This window comes from Danio rerio, chromosome 14 (genome assembly GCF_049306965.1).
Source record: "Danio rerio strain Tuebingen ecotype United States chromosome 14, GRCz12tu, whole genome shotgun sequence".
NCBI classification, from domain to species: domain Eukaryota; kingdom Metazoa; phylum Chordata; class Actinopteri; order Cypriniformes; family Danionidae; genus Danio; species Danio rerio.
The window spans coordinates 51154850-51173671 of NC_133189.1; the positions used below are offsets into that span (position 1 = coordinate 51154850).

At 36.3% G+C, this 18822-nt stretch overlaps 1 protein-coding gene and 1 long non-coding RNA gene across 28 annotated transcripts in view; both read right to left on the reverse strand.

Annotated features, from left to right (window-relative positions):
- The window catches only part of prom1a (prominin 1a), a 162161-nt gene that overhangs the window by 72100 nt on the left and 71239 nt on the right, over positions 1 to 18822 (reverse strand). For 16 of the 27 annotated variants that reach the window (XM_005157351.5, XM_073921181.1, XM_068213162.2 and 13 more), the window contains exons 3-4: positions 17723 to 17749; positions 12088 to 12293 (exon numbers count right to left, since the gene is read on the reverse strand). In XM_005157351.5, coding sequence (XP_005157408.1) covers positions 12088 to 12293; positions 17723 to 17749 — 233 coding nt within the window. The remainder of the gene's footprint in view (positions 1 to 12087; positions 12294 to 17722; positions 17750 to 18822) is intronic. The other 11 variants (XM_073921187.1, XM_073921184.1, XM_005157347.5 and 8 more) reach the window with 1 other exon arrangement.
- Positions 2907 to 5202, reverse strand: LOC101885015 (uncharacterized). The gene is made up of 5 exons (XR_658235.5): positions 5143 to 5202; positions 4316 to 4360; positions 3942 to 4085; positions 3679 to 3758; positions 2907 to 3418 (listed from the first exon to the last, which is right to left on the reverse strand). It is a non-coding gene; the product is annotated as an uncharacterized lncRNA (long non-coding RNA).

An 18822-nucleotide genomic window follows, 5' to 3' on the forward strand; every position in this document is an offset into this window, starting at 1 on the left:
GTACTTAGCATACATGCCTTTTGGCCATTTGTGAATGGTTTGCAGTTCATGCTGGAGCTCATAGAGAATTCATGTTAAGTTTATTTTGGAAATATCGGAAATGGGTTTAAAAATCATATCACCGGTATTGAAAAAAAAAAAATCTATCGCGATCTATATTGATTTCGAATTATTGTCCAGTACAAAGTCCAAGCGGGAGGTTATAAAAGCATGGATAACTTCAGTCGACAGCAGTGAGTGATTTTGTCCTTGTTTTTTGTTGTTTGATTAATAATGATAAAAAACAGTCAGCAACAGAAATGTAGTGCACTGTCACTTTAAGAGCGATGCAGCTTCGTTTATGTTTTCACTATCACATGACGTTTCATTCTTAACTCTGTATGTTCAGTTATTTCTTCGCAACAAGCACGAGCTTATGTGAGTAATTCATGCAAATGTGAGTGTGGGTGGTGTTGAGAGCCGTGAGCCGGACGGAGCAAGTGTTTACAAGTGTCGAGTCCCGTGAAGGAGCTTTAGATGGAAGATTTTGTTTTGTGTTTACTTTATGATTAAAGTTGTTGCACGTCCACCATTTCCCACCTCTGAAAAAGCAAGTCTGAGCTGCTTGTACATTAAGGTGGCGTTCAGAAAAAACAAAACACCAGCGAAGAAACTCAACACAAAGGAACATAAAAACCTACTGCCATCTAGCGTTTCAAATGTGTCATTGCAGAGCAACACAAACAGCATGCAGAAGTATAAATGCACAGCAACCTGCAAGGCATGCACCGTGGTTGATGCAGAAGGATAAACCAGCCGTAAGAAAAAATCATCTAAAGCAGGGGTTACCAATCCAGGTCCTGGAGGGCCGGTGTCCCTGCAAGGTTTATCTCCAACTTGCCTCAACACACCTGCCTGGATGTTTCAAGTATACCAAGTAAGAGCTTGATTAGCTTGTTCAGATGTGTTTGATTAGGGTTGAAGCTAAAATCTGCAGGACACCGGCCCTCCAGCAACAAGTTTGGTGACCACTGATCTAAAGGAAAAGTTGATACATTTTCCCCTAGGCTTATTGTAATAACATCTAATGAACATATTCTCTCTGTAAATGTGTGTGTGTGACTTTATATTTATAACCACAGCTAACGAGAATACATTTAATGAATTAATCAGCTCATTTAAATGTACGTACACCCTGAGGTCTTATTCATGTCAATGCAAAATTCATGATACAAGTTTCTCTAAACTATTAAACTAGAGCTGACTAAACATAAAGGCGAATACAAAATTAAACAAATCTATAATAGAACAGCAGAAGTGTGACTGTATCACTGTTTTAAAGGGCAGTTTTCTCCAGAATGAGGACACAAATCTATGGGAGCGGTCATTTGGAAATAATGGCAACAGCAACTATTTTTGGCTCAATGGCACATAACTTAATATCATATATATAGCAAGGCATAAAACATGCAGCACGTTTATTGAATATTGAGCCTCATCACATACACTCACTGGCCACTTTATTAGGTACATCTGTCCAACTTCTTATTTACGCAGATTTCTAATCAGCCAATCACAAGCAACTCAATGCATTTAGGCATGTAGACATGGTCGAGACGATCTGCTGCAGTCCAAACCGAGCATTAAAATGCGAAAGAAAGGTGAGGTAACACTTTATAATAACTACACACTATGAACCATTTATTAAGCATTAGCAAATAGTGAATTTATTATCTGTTAAGCATTGACTCTACATTAGTAAACGTTAGTAAGCAGTTTATAACTGCAGCTACAAATGCTGTATTCTTAACTTGTACGCACATTTATAATGTGATTAATAGCTGTACTTTCATACGTTGTTAAAGAATTATTTTTCATTACTAAATTAAGTATTGCAGTATTTACAAATAACCAGTTATTGAGGCATAGTTGGTTGTTTTAGGACCATTGAGAATGAGTTAGTAAATGATTAATAAACTATTAAAATCAACATGTATATATTGTTATTCAGGCATACAATATTAGTTAATGTGTATGTTAATAAATGCTTTATTAACTCAAGTTCATCCAGATTTGTGACCTAATCTAAAGTGAGGACTATTCATGCTTTATAATTCCCTTATAAATGACAATTAAAGGCTCAGTTCTATTCTAAACAGGAAAAAAATAGAACATAAACGACTTTATTAATTTCTATTCATTTAAAGATACACAAATAAAACAGTATCAAATGAAAAATAAATCTCTGCAATCTTATCTAAAATAAAATAACTGTACATTAAGCATCGCATCTTATTATATTGTTAAATTATTATATTGCTGTTGTTTTATCCAATTTGATGTTATATTTTGACGCTCCTGTTATTCAGTAATGTTTACACTTTACAGTAATTTTACTTTTTAGATAAAATTGCAAATATATATTGTTTGTTTGATACTGAGCCTTATTATTCATTACACTGTAAGCCCAGACAGGTTGATTGAACTTAAAAAAATTATGGAAACTCGCTGCCCTAAAAAAGCTAATTTCGTATTGTTGAAAAAACAAAACTTTTTAAGTTTATTGTATTTAAGTTTTCAAATGCATTTGATTAAATATTTAGTTGACTGAAATAAAGGTTTTTAGTACAACACTACTGAAATCTTAGGTACAATAAACCTAAAAAGTATTGTTTTTTCAACAAGACGAAATTAGCTTTTTTAGGGCAGCGAGTTTCCATAAATTTTTCAAGTTCAATCAACCTAAACTTGAAACATAAAATCTTGAGCTGAATGTTATGACATAAATAATTTTAAACTTAGCTATTCACTATAACTGATTTAATGAAAATACCCCTAATTACAAGCAAGGACAAAGAATAATAATTTACTTTACTTAAAACCATTTAGAAATATCACTCCGAAACAAGTGACAAAACAAGAAAATGCCTTGTATAACAATTTGTCGATATTTATTGTTATAAATCTTATTAAAACACTTGTTTAAAATATTTCAATAAATTTTTACAAACATATCCAAATAATAAACAACCACAAGACATTATTACATTGTAGTATTATCGAATATTTACACTTGCCAAACACTAAGGCATAGTTTTAAGTTTTTTTAACTCACAGTTAGGACAGCAAGCCTGAAGGAACATGCCTTTTTTGTACCAGTTTACATGACACGCCAGAATCTTACCCAAACTTGTTGAATAAAAAGAAGGGTATTGTCCATGCATTTTGTGTAGCCTAGGTGCAGTGCATAGGTTGATCCAAAAAGACACATGGCCTGGGGTATATTGTCTATATTGTCCATTACAACATTTCCCTCCAAGATGATTCCCACAGGGGATGGGTGGAGGTGGAAGGACAGGGGTTGCAGAGCCACATCGTCATTTTCTCGGTTAAGAATTCCAACGAGCATATGTTGATTTGAGTCTCCATCATCTGAAGCCTGACAACAATACATAGATAACATAAATATATCTTAGAGGTGTACATTTGATTTTAATATATATGAATTGTATTTAATGTTTTTTAGTTGTATGCAAGCATAAATTGTTAATTGTATACCCAAGCATATCTAGTATTCAATGATATATAAAAATACTACAAAATATTAAATTGTTTTTTTTTTTGTATACAAGTCATTGCATACGGCATAAAAAGATTTGATATAATTAAATTACTAAAGATTTTATTAATGATACTTACAAAACATGCTTTGAAGAACTGCTTCAAACTACTGGAAGCACTCAAATGAAAACACCTCGCATGTCAGTGAGGTCAGAGGCCTGAGGTGTTGCAGAGAAACAACATTATATCATTTGTCAACATGAGAGAAAGTGCATTTTCATGTATCATAATTTAGTCTCTGTTACTGAGCATTTCTAAAGTAATTATATCAATTTCAAAATTCAGCACACAATGGCATCAATTTATATCAATGGCATGTACAAACAATGGCATACACAAACCTTGACATCTTGTAGTAGATAAAAATCTGTCCAGTGAGACCTCTCTGTGACCTGAACATCTGAAGATCTGAATCAGTTGTGGGCAGTGATGATCAAGAGACCAATATAATTTTTGTTAACTATCTGGTTGAATTCCTGATACACCTGTAGTAGTAAAACACACAAAAAAGTTCATTAACATCAGAGAAATGTCAAAATTAAACAACTGTCAAACTAGCATGCTATCATGTGTATCAATACTGTACTCATTTCATTACAAATACATTCCTGATATATGCATGGAAATGGCTGGCTTCTTGCATAGCTCCCATGTTTAAATCTGCAATGTTTTAATAAGTATCATATTTTGTTACAAGCAAATGAGCAATACTTACATTTTCATCTCATCCTGGTTGGCCTTGCTTTGACCTTTCTGGAATCTACAGTCACAAAAATATACATTAGATTACTAGCTGACAAAACACATTTACATATTTTGATCTGTTATCTCCAAATTTCCCACAAACAGCTATTGTTAACCAAAAGAATTATAAAGCTAGTTAATTATTTATGTAGCTTTCATTCTAATTAACTGAAAATTCACTTGCTAAGACTGATGAGCACGAGGTTGCATATCTTTCAAAAAATGCCAACTAACATGAATTCGTATTTCCGAAGAAAAGGGCAAATCTCAATGTATTCTAGTCTGTTAATACTTCACTTACAAAAAAAAACCGTTTAAAACAGCTCAGGTTAATGTTACGCTAAACATCTGACGATGCATAACCACCACTGCAAAAATAATCATTTTACACAACAGATAATGCGGATGACTCATCGAATACAGCATCAATATTAAACTTTATATGTGACGACCTCATAAAGCATGTTTTCACGTACAGCAACTGTAACGTTAGTTACAGCCGCAATCGGTTATAACGTGGCATAAATGAACACGCTAACACAGGCAAAACTTACATGAACTATTTTACATAATATATGATCGATATCATGATCCTATTACGCACGTCTTTGCACTTTTCACGTCTTAGAGCTGTATATAAATGTGGCGATGGCGGTTGCGATTGACCGGAACAATAACATCCTAACGTCAAACACAGTTTAATCTTACATGTGGTTTTCTTGCTAACGGTTACATACTTTGTTTATTAATGGAAAACAATGTGGATTGTTTGAGACAAAAGTATGAAATCGTACTCACAGTGATCAGCAGCCATTAGAAAATGCGCGCTCACGCTGTGTTCACCAGTGACGTCAGCCCAAAGACAAAGAGCCAATCACATTTCCCCTTACACATCACTCCTTTGACAAGAGACTAAAACAAGCTCTGTTAAGTACATTCAATTTAAACAATCCAGTAGAATCAAAAATGTCATGCAAATCGTACAACAAACTAAACAAATTGAGTAACTGAGCAAAAAAGTTGGAATTTATGTTTATTGAATCTAAGTATTTTGAATTAATACAACTTTAGGGATAACAGTGTAGGGATTCATAAAGCATAATAGCCCTCACTTTAGATTAGGTCACAAAACTGGATGTAGTTGAGTTAAAAAAAAACATTTTTTTTTTTATCATACATAGTAACCATTACTATATGCCTAAATATTAAAAAATATATAAATGTTGATTTCATTAGGTTATTAATCATTTACTTACACATTCTGAATTATCTTAACAACCTCCAAATACTCAATTATTAATACTTAATTTAATGATAAATCAATCAGTCACAAAGTATGAAAGTACAATTATTAAGCACAGTATAAATGTGGTTATAAACTGCTTACTAACGTTTATTAATGTAGATTTAATGCTTAACAAATAATGAATCCACTAGATGCTAATGATTAATAAATGATTCATAGTGTGTAGTTATTATAAAGTGTCACCGAAAGGTGATTTAAGTGACTTTGAACGTGGCATGGTTGTTGGTGCCAGACGGGCTGGTCTGATTTTTCCAAAACTGCAGATCTACTGGGATTTTCACGCACAACCATATCTAGGATTTACAGAGAAAATGGTCCAAAAAAGAGAAAATACCCAATTTGATATCCATAACACGAAAGCATGGATCCATCCTGCCTTGTATCAACGGGTTAGGCTGGTGGTGGTGGTGTAATGGTGTGGGAGATATTTTCTTGGGACACCTTGGGCCCATTAGTACCAATTGAGCATTGTGTCAACGCCACAGCCTACCTGAGTATTGTTGCTGACCATGTCCATCCCTTAATGACCACAGTGTGCCTATCTTCTCATGGCTACATCCAGCAGGATAACACACCATGTCATAAAGTGTGAATCATCTCAGACTGGTTTCTTGAACATGACAATGAGTCCACTGTACTCAAATGGCCTCCACAGCCACCAGATCACAATCCAGTAGAGCACCTATGGGATGTGGTGGAACGGGAGATTTGCTTCATGGATGTGCAGCCGACAAATCTGCAGCAACTGTGTGATGCTATCACGTCAATATGGACCAAAATCTCTGAGAAATATTTCCAGTACCTTGTTGAATCTCTGCCACGAAGGTTTAAGGCAGTTCTGAAGGCAAAAGGAAGTCCTACTTACGAGTAAGGTGTACCTAATAAAGTGGCCGGTGAGTGTATAATATAACTGAGAAACACTGAAGGCTGGAGTCATATCTGCACTAAATACGCATGACAGGATTGCACTCCTTTTCAAATATAGTCAATTGTAATCTTTTTATAGTTTACTGTGTTTTCAGATGATATAAATGGAGCCTTTGCATGAATTTAAGTATATAATCTAAATCTAATTATCTTCCATAATTAAAAAGCATATAATAAACGCAGTCACAGATGCCAGTTATTGTAAGTCTATAAGACTGCCTGACAAAACGTTAGAAATAATCTAAAAACACAATCATTACATGCCTCAAGCTGTTATGTTTCCTGACCATCACAGCATTGTGCTCATGACTGGGCTGACAGTGGCCCAGAGAAATGCTGGATTTCTCTTAAAAGTGAAATGGCACTAATGAGGAATCTTCTTGTCATAATTGGGTCACTTCTTTAATTATTCATCAAGCCTAAATTATGCCCAATGATTTATGAGAAAACAACAGTGCCTTCAGAAAGTCAGCCTGAGTTCGCCAAGCAATTACGCTAAAGTTTGAAAGAGACAAACGACAATATGGGTCAATGAAATGCCAGAACACGTGACCTGGTTTGATCCCGGTCACCAAAAAAAACTAAATTAATTTCAAATGAATCTAAATGTTGGCTGCACGGTGGGGTAGTGGGAAGCACGTTCGCCTCACAGCACGAAGGTCACTGGTTTAAGCCTCGGCTGGGTCAGTTGGCATTTCTGAGTTTGCATGCTGTTCCTGTGTTTGAGTGAGTTTTCTAAGAGTGCTCCGGTTTTCCCCCCACAAGTCTGAAGACATACGCTATAGGTGAATTGGGTAAGCTTAATTGGCCATAGTGTATGTGTGAATGAGTGTGTATGAATGTTTCCCAGTGATGGGTTGCAGCTGGAAGGGCATGCGATGCGTAAAACCTATGCTTGATAATTTGGCGGTTCATTCCGCTGTGGCGACCCCAGATGAACAAAGGGACTAAGCCGAAAAGAAAATGAATGAATGAATAATCTAAATGTGTCCAACTCATAACCTCCACCCATGAACCCAACTCAAATAACTCTTCCGTTACATTTATTCAGACAAATACATAAAAAAATTACAAAAATAAATAAATAAAATCCCAAATGTGAATTAGATGCGTTCCCATTAGGGTTTTATTCTGGGTTCACGCCAGAGACGTTTAATAATTTACGTCAGAGATGCCCAAACTACGGCTTGCGGGCCAAAGTTAGCCCATGGTAACCTTTGATTTCACCCGCAGAAGAGAGAGTGACATGGATTTATTTACAAAGACCTAACAGATATTGTCATTTCTGATTTACAGTAATTTAACATTTTGTTTGTTTTATTGTTAAGCTACAAAAAAGCTAATGAAAATTAAAGGTTTCGATTAAATGTTGTAAATGAATCAGATTTTTTTGTTTTGTATGTAAATACTGTCACTTGACAGATAGAGGACAATGCACAAGACATCGACAACTTGACTAGTGTATACAGCAGTGTATGCTAGTGTTTTAATCGTAACAAATTCATTATAAGATATAAAACGATATAATGCATTAGGTAATACGATTAAAGTAAATCTTGCTATTTATTTATTTTTTTAAATATTATGAAATAAATTAGGAAATTGGCAACTTTAATGAAATAAAATTAGCTATATTTATCTTGACCCATAATCAAGTTTAGTTTTTGGCCCTTCATCATAAGAAAATGTTTGGGCACCTCTGATTTATGTGATTTAGACAAATTCCGGTGTTTGCAGCAAAACAAATTGCACATTCGATGTCATTCGTGCCAATAATTTGCCTCTACTCACGCGTTTGCATTGCCTTTTTATGTAATTTATTCACATGAATACTTGGTTCCGTGTTTGGTGTGAACCCAGCACTAGAGTGGCTGATTGTAGTATTGGCAGCCTAGTAAACAACAGTAAACAAGGCAAGCATAATGGAGATTAGTCATGTGGGTGTAATGTAGAGACTAGGGTTGCGTCCGAAACCGCCTACTACTCAGTTGGTACTGCATTTAAATATAAACGTACTACTCGGCCGTTAGAAAAGTACGTTCTACACAGTATGAATGTGAAAAGTATGAATGAAGTTCGTACGTACTACATCCGCCATTTTGTCATAATCACGTGACCTACCTGCGTCAGTTGCGTCGCCTCTATTCCATTCATGAATTCTCTCGCGGGGCATTATGGGATAGCGCAGCGTGCATGGGATGCGCACTCCAGAATCTCGCCGGAAGTAGTAAGTCATCCGGGTACTTCTCGCATACTAATTTTCGAATTCTATGAATTCGGACACACTACTCGGCTCGCATACTGATTTTAGCATACTATATAGTATGGAAGTATGAGGTTTCGGACGCAGCCTAGCACTCCCACGAAGTACCTTGAGACCCAACGAGCCGAGAATAAAACTTTTCGTGGGACTCTCGCAGAAATAATATATCTTAATATGAATTGACTAAAAACAAATATTGTAATTTATCTACAGAACAAAAACAACAACAACGACTAAAACAAAACAAAAAAACTATTTACAGGGGATTTTAGGCCTACATTTTGTTAGTAAATTCAGTTTGTTTGTATTTATTTAGCTAAAAAATGTTATTTGGCCTATTTATTGTGAAATAAGGATAACTTATGTTCAATGTTTGGACATTGCTGAAGCCAAGAAAGGTTAACGCAATTTCTGAATCAGTATTAGGCCAAATGCTTTTCTGTTTGAGCACTTGAGAAATCAACGTCTGTTATTATTTTGTTTTATTCATTTGTTACATTACGACTAACTGTACTCAAAAAGAAAAAAAAAATTTAACTAAAATTTTACAAAAAAAAAAAAAAAAACTAAATTAATAATAATAATAAAAAAAATCCTAATACTTTCCTTCTTAGACTGTACAGACCTGAAACTTGCCTCTATCACTTATTCCTTGTTGCTCTTAAAGTTGTGTAAATTGCTTCCTTGTCCTCATTTGTTAGTCGCTTTGGATAAAAGTGTCTGCTAAATTACTAAATGTAAATGTAAAATGTCATTGCAAAATTATTAGGCTATGTAGGGATGGATTTTACTCAGTTTTAAATGTGCTATGTAATATAGCAAAAAACCTCTGGAATCTGAAGAAAAAGGTCCAGGATAGACTTTGACACCCTCTTTCCTAAACTCTCCTTCCCCTCTGGTATTGATATATACTCAGGTGTGACTGGTAACAAGGTTTTGTTCACTATCTTTGATAAATTTTGATTAAATCCCAACAGATGACTAAATCTTTAAGTCATGGGTTAACTTTAACAAAATAGCCATTCATTGCTCTCATATGGTATTTAAGAGAAGGGCGAAATGTCACAGGTTCGCAAGTCTGTATCCAGACCGGCACATAGTAAAGAGCTCTCAAGCTCAGCACTATATATAATTTAGACTTTCATCTACACTATTAGATTTATATTTGAGTAACTGATGTGCATTTACTTCTGAATTGGCTTTTATTGTTTGATTCTGTAATTGGCATAATACACTTTCATCTGGAAAATAAAGGAGTTTTGAGGCATTCTGAATCCTCCTGAAATCTTTTATCCAGTAGATTATGTGGAGGTTGGTGCTACCTTTAACTCTGTGCGGCATTGAGTCCCTAATTAATGTACAACTGAAAAGTATGGGATCAGATATTAATCAAAATTCTAAATTGATTCATTAAAATCAAATGTAACCCATTCCTAATTAGAAAGGCAGTCAATTTTTGATGTTCACTTAAAATTGGAGTCAGATTCAAGGCTTTCACGCATTTAACCTTATATAACCGTCAATTCACCTGTTATTGAGCTGATGGAATGGAATCTTACGGCTATTTCTAACAGTATTTCTATGTTCTGAAAAGCTCCTCATTCATGTTGTTTTTGTCAATTAAAGCATTTTTTTTTAATTTGGCATTTTCATCTCTCATTTCTCATGCAATACTTAAAATTGTGTTAACACAGGATGATGAAACCCAGTGAGTCCGCTTAGAACAACTGCACACAGGACAACTTCCCACAGTGAAACCGACTCTCTTTAATATACCCCTGAAGATAGAAGAGTACAGAGAAATCCTGTTCCGCTTTCATCAGAATCATGAAGGTTTAACCCCAGGAGGTTATGACATGAGGAGACACATCCATCTCCCAGCAGCAGGATTTAATAAAAAGGTGGCCAGCTGAACACATAAAGCAGAGAATCATCAAACACTTCATTCAGATTCCCACCACTGTCCTGGAGTTCCTGCTATTGTTGTGATCCTGATGTATTCCTTGCTGGAGTGTACACTAGTCTACCATACACTAGGGTTGTCACGGTACCCAACATTTCAATATTCGCTACCAATACCAGGAAAAATACATGGTTCTTAGTACCAGTTACCAATCAAAACTCAAAAACCATACCAATTGTTTATTTAAGCAACATTTGGATTTAAGCAATTTAAGCAAGTCATTTTTCAAACAAAGTTTTTTTTTTTTTAATGATGAAAATATGAAAAACTTCCAAATTAAGGATCATTTAAGTTCTTTTAACAACACTACCATACACACCACTGGAAACCATGGTAATTTTAAAGGGCACCTATGGTGAAGAATGTACTTTTCAAGCTGTTTGGACATACATGTGTGTAAGTATAGTGTATATACTGTCATATTGCGGTGAAATATACACACACAGTCCTTTTTTTTTTATTTAACAAGATAAAAACGATGGACCAATTGGAGCGGTTTTCAGATCGACCGCAATTTTACGTAGGAGTGCGGTCCCCCGGCCCACCAATATTGATTGACAGCTGCGCGCATTAACATGTCTCCGTACTATTGCATAAACTCATATCGACAAGACAGGACGAGCGCAAAGCAACTGGGAATAAAAGGTCTGTTCAGTTTGCTAGAATCATCAATCATCATCAGACGTGATCAAGAGTGAGTTTTACAAGTTTAACATGTTTTAAAACGTGTGCACGTGTGTAATGAAGTACAGCCAATCACTTCAGATTCACTTCTTCAGCACAGCCGCGTCTCTGTGTGTGTGTGTCTGCGCTATGTATGTGTGTGTGTGTTTGTCTACGCTATGTATGTGTGTGTGTGTGTCGCGCTACGTGTCTGTGCTATGTGTGTGTGTGAGTGTGTCTGCCTGTCTACGCTATGTATGTGCGTCTGTGAGTGTGTCTGCCTGTCTACGCTATGTATGTGCGTGAACTCATTGTTGTTGGTAAAGTTCTTATTGTAGTATTTCTCACAAACGTTACGTAAGATCTGCTTCCTGAGGCAGCCGAGGGCATGTTGAGGCATGTTGCTGACAGGCACGTGGGATCGGTGGGCGGGGATGACTCGCCTTAAAGGCCCAGTGCAAAAAAACAGCAACCACCTTTTCCCAGCTACAGATATTTCATACTCTGATGGGTGTTTTGAGCTGAAACTTTACAGACACATTCTGGGGACACAAAAGACTTATAATAAATATGAAAAAAGGGGTAACCTATGTGCCCTTTAATGTAGGGAGAAAAACGTACGTGATGATGAAGGTGGTGGTGAGTAAGAGTGTGGTCAGCAGTCCTCGAAGGCAGTCTGCGTTCTTCCTCTGTCTCTGGTGCATCTCTCCTCCACAGTTATCACAGCAGCGGCACAAACAGAAGAGAAGCCCGACCAGCGGCAGCAGCACGGTGAACAGCAGGCCCAGCGCCGCACACACCACAAACCCAAGCTCATAATATATTACCTGTATACAACACACAAATACACAGGTTAGAAATCCTGAAATCACCAATACATCCATGTCAACTAATACCGAGTTATTATTTGAGATGATTTCTTGATGCAGTTCGGGCCTAGTTAGCAATGAATGGACCCTTTTCACATGATCAGGGTATCTGCATGTTTCTAAGAGCTATATTTAATCTTTTTAACATCACACCAAATTAAATTTAGGACCAATTGTATACACTGTAAAAAATGCTTGGTTCCACACAATCGATTTATGTTGAGGAAACATGAAGTTAACATATTAGTTTGTGCAAATTTAAGTGGATTGAACATAAAACAACTAAGTTGTCCCCCAAATAAGGCTGCCCAATATAACGTTTCAGCATCGAAATTGCAATTGTGTGTCCACAATAGTCACATCGCAGGATATGCAATGTTAAGTTGCATATTATAGTCGAACAACAATTGAGAATACATGAGATTTGTGGAGTCATTATAACTAATAAGCAGTGGTGTAAAGTAACTAATTTCAAATACTCAAATTACTGTAATTGACTAGTTTTTCTCAGGAATTGTAATTTAGTATGTAGTTTTAAAAATGTGGACTTTTACTTTCATTTGAGTACATTTTTAGTGCAGTAATCAGTACTTTTACTCCACTACTTTTCTTCAACCTGCAGTTAGTTCTTTATTTTTTCTTGTCTATGGGGATTATAAAAATCAGTCCTGTGATTCCTGTCCAATCAAATCACACATAGAAGGTGAATCGCCTTATATTGAAGTACCTCAAAATAGGGTTGATCAAAAGAAATATATTATTGAAATTCAAATATATAATACATGAATTGATGTTTACTTTAAACTTATAAATATATATTTATATTGTTCAATTATAATGGTTACATTTTTTTTTTGTCAAATAATTTTGTGGCTAAAAAGTATCGGTTCAGGCACCGTTTTGGCACCGGTACCATTTTAAAAGTATCGATTTAGGTATTGAAATAACCCCAAACGATACCCAACCCTACCTCAAAACATTTGCGCTTTATAATTGCAGCAAACTGTTGGGAAGCATTAAAAGTGTACAAGATGTCCAAAGATGTCCTTAGCTGTGCCTTTACTGAATGAGCACTGTGCTGCATCCCACAGATTACACTATTATGTCTTTCTTGTCTTTTTCATTCTTTTTTAACCTGTTTTAACACATTTTAATCTGTTTTTAATCATTTTATGATCTTGTTTATGTAAAGCACTTTGAATGACTATTGTGTATGAAATGTGCTACTGTACAGTAAATAAGGAAACTTGCCTTGCCTTGCTTAACCATTCATTCATTCTTCCATTTTCTTTTCGGATTAGCTCCTTTATTAATCCAGGGTCGCCACAGCGGAATGAACCGCCAACTTATCCAGCACTTTTTTACACAGCGGATGCAGCCACAACCCATCTCTGGGAAACATCCACACACATTCATTCACACTCATACACTACGGACAATTTAGCCTGCTCAATTCACCTGTACCGCATGTCTTTGGACTGTGAGGGAAACCAGAGGAAACCCACACGAATGCAGGGAGAACATGCAAACTCCACACAGAAACGCCAACTGACCCAGCGGCTTTCTTGCTGTGAGGCGACAGCACTACCTACTGCGGCACCCTTGCCTTGCCTATCCAAGACGCGCAATATGTTTTCTAGAGGAAGAGCTTCTGCACTCTTTTTAATGTAAATCTAATATCCTTGTCTCAAAACCCATCCAGGAAAGGGGCTTTTAGAAATGAGGGAAATTAAACCAGGCTCTGTTAAATTTCCATGCTGCGCATAACTTGATGGAATAATGTTAAACATTTTTTCCCCCTCCATATCCACGTTCCGTGGCATTATGGACACTTCTGAATGAGCAGGGCTCTCCTCGGGCTAGCCGGTGGATAAGCTTAATCCTCCGAATAAACCAGAGGCTTTGTCTGTCACCAAGTACCCTCGCTTCTCCCCAAGGGTAGAGCCTTTCCATATTTAAAACTCTCTTAAAGTGGTTTAAAAGCTCATTTCTCATCATTGCTATGCGGGTAAGAAGTGAAAGTCTTGTATGAAATGAGACGAAAGCTTAGCTGCTATAAGAGTATCATCCACGTATATTAAAGCACAGAGGGCATGAGGTTATTGGCCGTTTTACTATGAGCGGTCATTCCCGCTGAGCTTCTCTCGTATCAGCATTTTCAAGCTTTAGATGGGCTCATCTACTGATGACATCATCCGTGTTAGCGCAGTCGCACTCCTGTTACTGGGACACGGCTGAGCTAAAAACGGCAGACAGCTTAAGACCAGGAAATGTGTATCTGCGAATATCTTAGCAATCACAGAGATGAAAGAGACATTTAATACCTCTGATTTTAATGTAGGATGGCAAAGAGAAAAGTGAAATGAACACAGTGCTAGTGTTAAAAAGTTATTAAGTGTAAAGTTCATCTGGAGACGTGATACTCACTGTGCGGTAGGCATGCGCCGGTATAAGATTCTGATAGTATGATAACCTTGGATAAAAATGTCTCAGTTTCATGGTATCACAGTATTGTGATTACTGCCCGAAAATAAGTTATTTTTAAATGTCTGGGTGAAAAAACAAAACCTTTTTTTTCTACTTTGAACACAATATATTTTATTTTGTTAAAGAAGTTTTATTTTGTGAAAGTATTTTGTAGCAGTAAACATATCAGACTAAATCCTCCAAATGAATCACTGACTTCTGATGTCTTCATTTATTTCAAAAACACAGATTTCTTTACAATTTATAAGAATATCTTTTTTCTGCTGGAGATACTGTTTTCCTAAAAAAAAAAAAAAATAAATAAATAAAAAACGTAAATAAAAAAATCTTACACACACCTTAGGAACGATATTACAGAAAATTTTGCTAAATTTAAATCCCAGACTTTTTCAAACCGTGGTTTACCTCGAAAACGGTGATCATCCCATGCCTACTGTGTGATGCTTAGAAAGTTGATCAACTGAATCTAGCTTGTAACATCTTGAAGAAGTGTAACAATGTATTCCCAAAATTTTAATACTAATGGTTTAATAAAAAAAAAAATTATATGATATATTAAAATGAATACATTGGGGAAAACATTTCTAAAGGTGTTGCTGACTTAAAATTGTCCCCAAATGTTGGTAACAACCAAAGAAATCCATATATGCAAAGAAAACCAATCGAATTAATTTACATATTAAGTTATGCATAATAAAATATAATGACGCAGGGAAAAATTATAGAACACATGAAGAAAGGGAGCTGTAGAAAGGCAGTGAAAGCCCAGACAGCAGCTGAAATCTCTCAGTAGTTCTTCAGCAACCTTCTGCGCTTCCTCAGTGTAAATGAGTATCAGCTGCTTCAGGTCAACATCTACATTAGCAGGAGGATGAAGATGAAACCAGGGTGGACATTTCAGAGAAATAAAATAAAGCTGTAGAATGGCCCAGCCAAACACCTGATATGAATCCAATAGAAAATAAAAACTTAAGATCAGATTTTAAAGATGGGACTCACAGCGCCATACATATTTTAACACTGTTGAAGTCTGTGAAAAACTCACACCAGAAGTGCATGTGACTTTGGCCCCGTTTACACTAGTGCGTTTTAGTTTTAAAACGGCGTTGTAGAATGAAAACGATCCGCGTCCACACTCGCGTTTTACCCAGCGTTTCTGAACTGCTCTCCGTCCACACCAAAACGCTGAAAACGCACATCACGTGACCACACACACACTCTCGAGCAAGCGCTCCAGCATTTCTACCCAGATGAGAGCTCTGCTTGTCGGACTGCTCATCAAGCATCTCTCGCTGGATCTAATCTCCCTATATTTGCTAATCGTGATATTACATTCATGTTGTTGTCTTTATCTAACGACATAGGCCAATTCCCTGACTTTGGTGATTGGAATCTATTAAGTTACTTGTTCACGGGTAACATGTTTTGGTTAAGCGCAAAGATAAGTTAATGATTAATCCAGGTACATTGACTGATCGCTTGCCTTTATTTCCTACAATGTATAAACTTATTGTATGTTATACTTTTATAATTATCGATTATTAAAACAGATATTCAGCAAAAGAGAGGGTGTGTTTCGTATTTTCACTGAAATTGAAAGGAGGCAGTTGTTATCGGCTCCGTTTTGTTATAAATATCCACACAGTGAAGATGACGCTCATGCAGCACGACGCTTCAACATTTCTGCTGTCTGTTAAGTTGCTAATATTAAAAAGAAAATAGGCAGTTCCTTAAATCATGTTTACATTTATTGTTCAGAAAGTGAAACAACGTAGCCAAGGTGATGTGAATGAAGTTATAAAGTACACTGTTCCCTTTGAAGATTTACCCGTGTCCTCGGTATGTTTTCCATATCAAACTGAGAAGGGGGAGACTGCAGCCTTGATCAAACTTGCGAAGTCTGAACTTACAAGAAGAGGATGCGAGACTGAACTGTGTGTGGGCTACTTAATATTGAGGAAAAGCCCCAATCAGATAGGCGAACGTTTGCAGCCCCGCCTCCGTTTTCAGATGTCTCCGTCTTTTCCCATCCATACTGAGACGGAGCAGCAGCGTTTTAGTATGAAAATGGCCTTTCCAGCGTTTTCAAAAAGCTCCGTTTTCGGCGCTCGAGAACTCCGGCGTAGTGTGGACGGATGGCGTAACCGTAGCAAAACTTATGCGTTTTCAAACTAAAACACACTAGTGTAAACGGGGCCTTTATCCGCATGAGAGGCGTCTTTAAGCTGCCATCACCAAAAAAGTCTTTTGTATAAAGCAGTGGTCACCAAACTTGTTCCTGGAGGGCCGGTGTCCTGCAGATTTTATCTCCAACCCTAATCAAACACACCTGAACAAGCCAATCAAGGTCTTCCTAGGCATACTTGAAACGTTCAGGCAGGTGTGTTGAGGCAAGTTGGAGCTAAACTCTGCAGGGACACCGGCCCTCCAGGACCGAGATTGGTGACCCCTGGTATAAAGTATTAAATATGTTTCAGTAGTTCAACACTTCCTACTTCTGTCATTAAATTTCTATTAAACAATACATTTTTTTTTCAATTCGTTTCGTTTTGTTATACTTTTTGTGATCTGAACTATGAGATTTGTGATCAGCTGCACCACTAGTCTGTCATCCTCAAAGCTGTATATTGAAGATACCTCAGCTTTATCTTTTTAGGGTAAGTGTATAAATGTACATTTCAGAATGTTAATGAAATAATTATAGGTCTGCTACATTTTTATTCAATCTAATGTAGTGTTCCACACAAATGACATAAACACAGTCAAAATTACGCTGGCAAGTAGGAAGAGAATGAGTGCAGGGTTGGGGTTTGTGAGGTTAGGGTGCAACTAAGGAATGAGGATGGTCAGATTTGGGTCAGGTTTGGCCCGTCACGCTACTAGCAAAACACACAAGTTACCTGTAGCGTCAGAACAATGTTTTCTGGCTGGGGGCGCCAGATGATGATAGGCATGCAAAACAGCGAAAACAGAAAAATACAGAACAGACGGTGAGCCAAATCAGATAAACAATCAAACAAATGGCAAATGAAATCACTTAAGACTAGGAAGAACACTTGTGGTCTGTAATGGGAACCAGTCCCATTTTGACAGTCCCAGAGATTGAGTGAATCATGGATTTGGCATCAGTCAAATCAACATCCAGCTCTTCATGTTCTTAAGTGTCACAGCAAAACTGAACAAAACCAAAATTGAAGAGTGAATATAATTATAGGCTGACTGATTGAAAGATGATCCATTTGAGATTATTGTTCTTCTATGGAGTTAAAAAAGTCTCAAAAGTTATTCAAGCAAAAGATTCACATGCATAAAACCACTCACATGCACAAAATATTGATGTATATTCACAAAAATAAAAAAAATAATCACAAAACAATGAAATAAATTGTAAAATGTGTCAAGAGTCTAAAATCATTCAAGAAAAGTCTCAAAAATACATACACACATCCAGGATGGGGATAACTCGCAAATTTTAAACCTTCAAAACATTTTGTACACTGTTATACACGTGTAAATGGTGTTTTGCATTAGCGAAACATATTTTATCCATACGTGAATTTGGTTAAATGCATGTGAATTTGGCTATGCATGTTCAGTTGAAGTCAGAATTATTAGCCCCCCTGAATTATTAGACCTCTTATTTATTTTTCCCACTATTTCTGTTTAGTCGAGAGAAGATTTCTTTCAACACATTTCTAAATATAATATTTCAAATAACTCATTTCTAATAATGGATTTATTTTATCTTTGCCATGATGACAGTAAATAATATTTTACTAGATATTTTTCAAGACACAACTATAAAGCTTAAAGTGGCATTTAAAGGCTTAACTGGGTTAATTAGGTTAACTAGGTAGGTTAGGGTAATTAGGCAAGTTATTGTATAACAGTGGTTTGTTCTGTAGACCATCGAGAAAAAATATAGTCTAAAGGGGCTAATAATTTTGTCCCTAAAATGATGTTTAAAAAAATCAAAAACTGCTTTTATTCTAGCCGAAAT